A 2500-nucleotide genomic window follows, 5' to 3' on the forward strand; every position below is an offset into this window, starting at 1 on the left:
CTGTTTAGGAGAGGTGCTGGCTAGCAGAGTAGAACACCTGTTTAGGAGAGGTGCTGGCTAGCAGAGTAGAACACCTGTTTAGGAGAGGTGCTGGCTAGCAGAGTAGAACACCTGTTTAGGAGAGGTGCTGGCTAGCAGAGTAGAACACCTGAACAAGAAAAATGAGAACCTCAGATAAAATAATTGAACAACCTAATAACCGACATTCCATCAGGGTGGAGACAGCGTGTCTTTCAAAAACGATATCACATTATTAAATTATTGCTTCAATTATTGCTTCTGAGCTCCTAGTGTGTGGCTCTCCTTTTCTTTTTCAATTGACCCATAGGGTACCATGCTAAAGTTCTGATCCAGGTTGACCCATAGGGTACCATGCTAAAGTTCTGATCCAGGTTGACCCATAGGGTACCATGCTAAAGTTCTGATCCAGGTTGACCCATAGGGTACCATGCTAAAGTTCTGATCCAGGTTGACCCATAGAGTTCAGTTCTAATGTTCTGATCCAGGTTGACCCATAGGGTACCATGCTAAAGTTCTGATCCAGGTTGACCCATAGGGTACCATTCTAATGTTCTGATCCAGGTTGACCCATAGAGTTCCATTCTAATGTTCTGATCCAGGTTGACCCATAGGGTACCATGCTAAAGTTCTGATCCAGGTTGACCCATAGAGTTCCATTCTAATGTTCTGATCCAGGTTGACCCATAGAGTTCCATTCTAATGTTCTGATCCAGGTTAACCCATAGAGTTCCATTCTAATGTTCTGATCCAGGTTAACCCATAGAGTTCCATTCTAATGTTCTGATTCAGGTTGACCCATGGAGTTCTATGCTAATGTTCTGATTCAGGTTGACCCATAGAGTTCCAATCTAATGTTCTGATTCAGGTTGACCCATGGAGTTCTATGCTAATGTTCTGATCCAGGTTGACCCATAGAGTTCCGATCTAATGTTCTGATTCAGGTTGACCCATAGAGTTCTATGCTAATGTTCTGATCCAGGTTGACCCATACAGTTCCAATCTAATGTTCTGATCCAGGTTGACCCATAGAGTTACATTCTAATGTTCTGATCCAGGTTGACCCATAGAGTTCCAATCTAATGTTCTGATCCAGGTTGACCCATAGAGTTACATTCTAATGTTCTGATCCACGTTGACCCATAGAGTTCCAATCTAATGTTCTGATCCAGGTTGACCCATAGAGTTCCAATCTAATGTTCTGATCCACGTTGACCCATAGAGTTACATTCTAAAGTTCTGCTCTGGGATATTCAGTAAACATCACTCGACCCCGATTTAAGGTCAGGTTAACATTCAACATCCATAGTGGTTAAGATTAAAACACTCTGAAATCTGTGTTTAGATGGGGGGGGGGGGGGGGGGGGGGTTATTTTTATCCCCTTTTGTACTTGACCTATTTCCACATCGTTACAGTACTAGACATAATATGGCATTACAATGTCTTCATTCTTTTGGAACTTTTGTGAGTGTAATATTTACTGTTCACTTTTTATTGTTTATTTCACTTTTATTAATGATCTATTTCATTTCTTTTGGCAATGTTGACATATGTTTCCCATGTTAATAAAGACCTTTGAATTGAGAGAGAGAGAGTGAGAGAGAGAGAGAGAGAGAGAGAGAGAGAGAGAGAGAGAGCGAGAGAGAGAGAGAGAGAGAGAGAGAGAGAGAGAGAGAGAGAGAGAAAGACAGAGAGAGAGAGAGAGACAGAGAGAGAGAGAGACAGAGAGACAGAGAGACAGAGAGAGAGAGAGAGAGAGAGAGAGAGAGACAGAGAGAGAGAGAGAGAGAGAGAGAGAGAGGGAGAGAGAGAGAGAGAGAGAGAGAGAGAGAGAGAGAGAGAGAGGGAGGGAGGTTCTCCCTGCTTGAGATAGGTATAAATATAACTGTGTCCTCCACTGAAATCAGTTCACCTTCAAAGGCAGAAACTTTTCTTTTCTTTGAGACACCATCATCTAAAGCCAACATGAAGCGGCTACTGCTGCTCTGCCTGTGTGTCTACGCTGTGCGTTGTCAAGACGATTATGACGAATATGACCTGGTAATGTATATACTATATACTGTATGTATAAATCATAGGAAAATCTGTTTTTTTTGGCTTCACTGGTCCTTTAGCGCTTAGATGTTGGATGTGGGACTTTGAGCAGTTCTGAACAGGTTTCGACTTACATTTAGCTAGGCAGCAACCATCTGTCTGCTCTCCGCTCTCCGCTCTCCGTTTCCACTCTCTCAGCGGAGCAGACCTGAAGTGTTTCAGACCCCCTGCGATTGCATAGGGAGTGACATGTCATCACTGTCTGGCCTATACACAGGTTAGCTGACAACGCCATGAAAACGATGCGTGCTTTTCAAAAAAGGGGGAAGAGGGCCGTGTTGTCTTATGATTCTGGATGGCCAGGTAGCCAGCAAAAAATTATCCCAAGGAGATGCCATGTGGGGAATCGCAGGCGGCTCGTTTCAGCTCGTTTTATTTTGTTCTTGA

At 43.4% G+C, this 2500-nt stretch overlaps 1 protein-coding gene across 1 annotated transcript in view; it reads left to right on the forward strand.

The window, feature by feature from the left end:
* The first annotated feature begins 1924 nt into the window (after positions 1-1924).
* Positions 1925-2500, forward strand: part of LOC110531328 (fibrinogen beta chain) — a 10555-nt gene continuing 9979 nt past the window's right edge. Inside the window, exon 1 of the mRNA XM_036987044.2 lies at positions 1925-2059. Coding sequence (XP_036842939.2) covers positions 1985-2059 — 75 coding nt within the window. The 5' untranslated portion in view covers positions 1925-1984. The remainder of the gene's footprint in view (positions 2060-2500) is intronic.

The sequence above is a fragment of the Oncorhynchus mykiss genome, chromosome 9, assembly GCF_057628025.1.
Source record: "Oncorhynchus mykiss isolate SJ-2025 chromosome 9, ASM5762802v1, whole genome shotgun sequence".
NCBI lineage: Eukaryota > Metazoa > Chordata > Actinopteri > Salmoniformes > Salmonidae > Oncorhynchus > Oncorhynchus mykiss.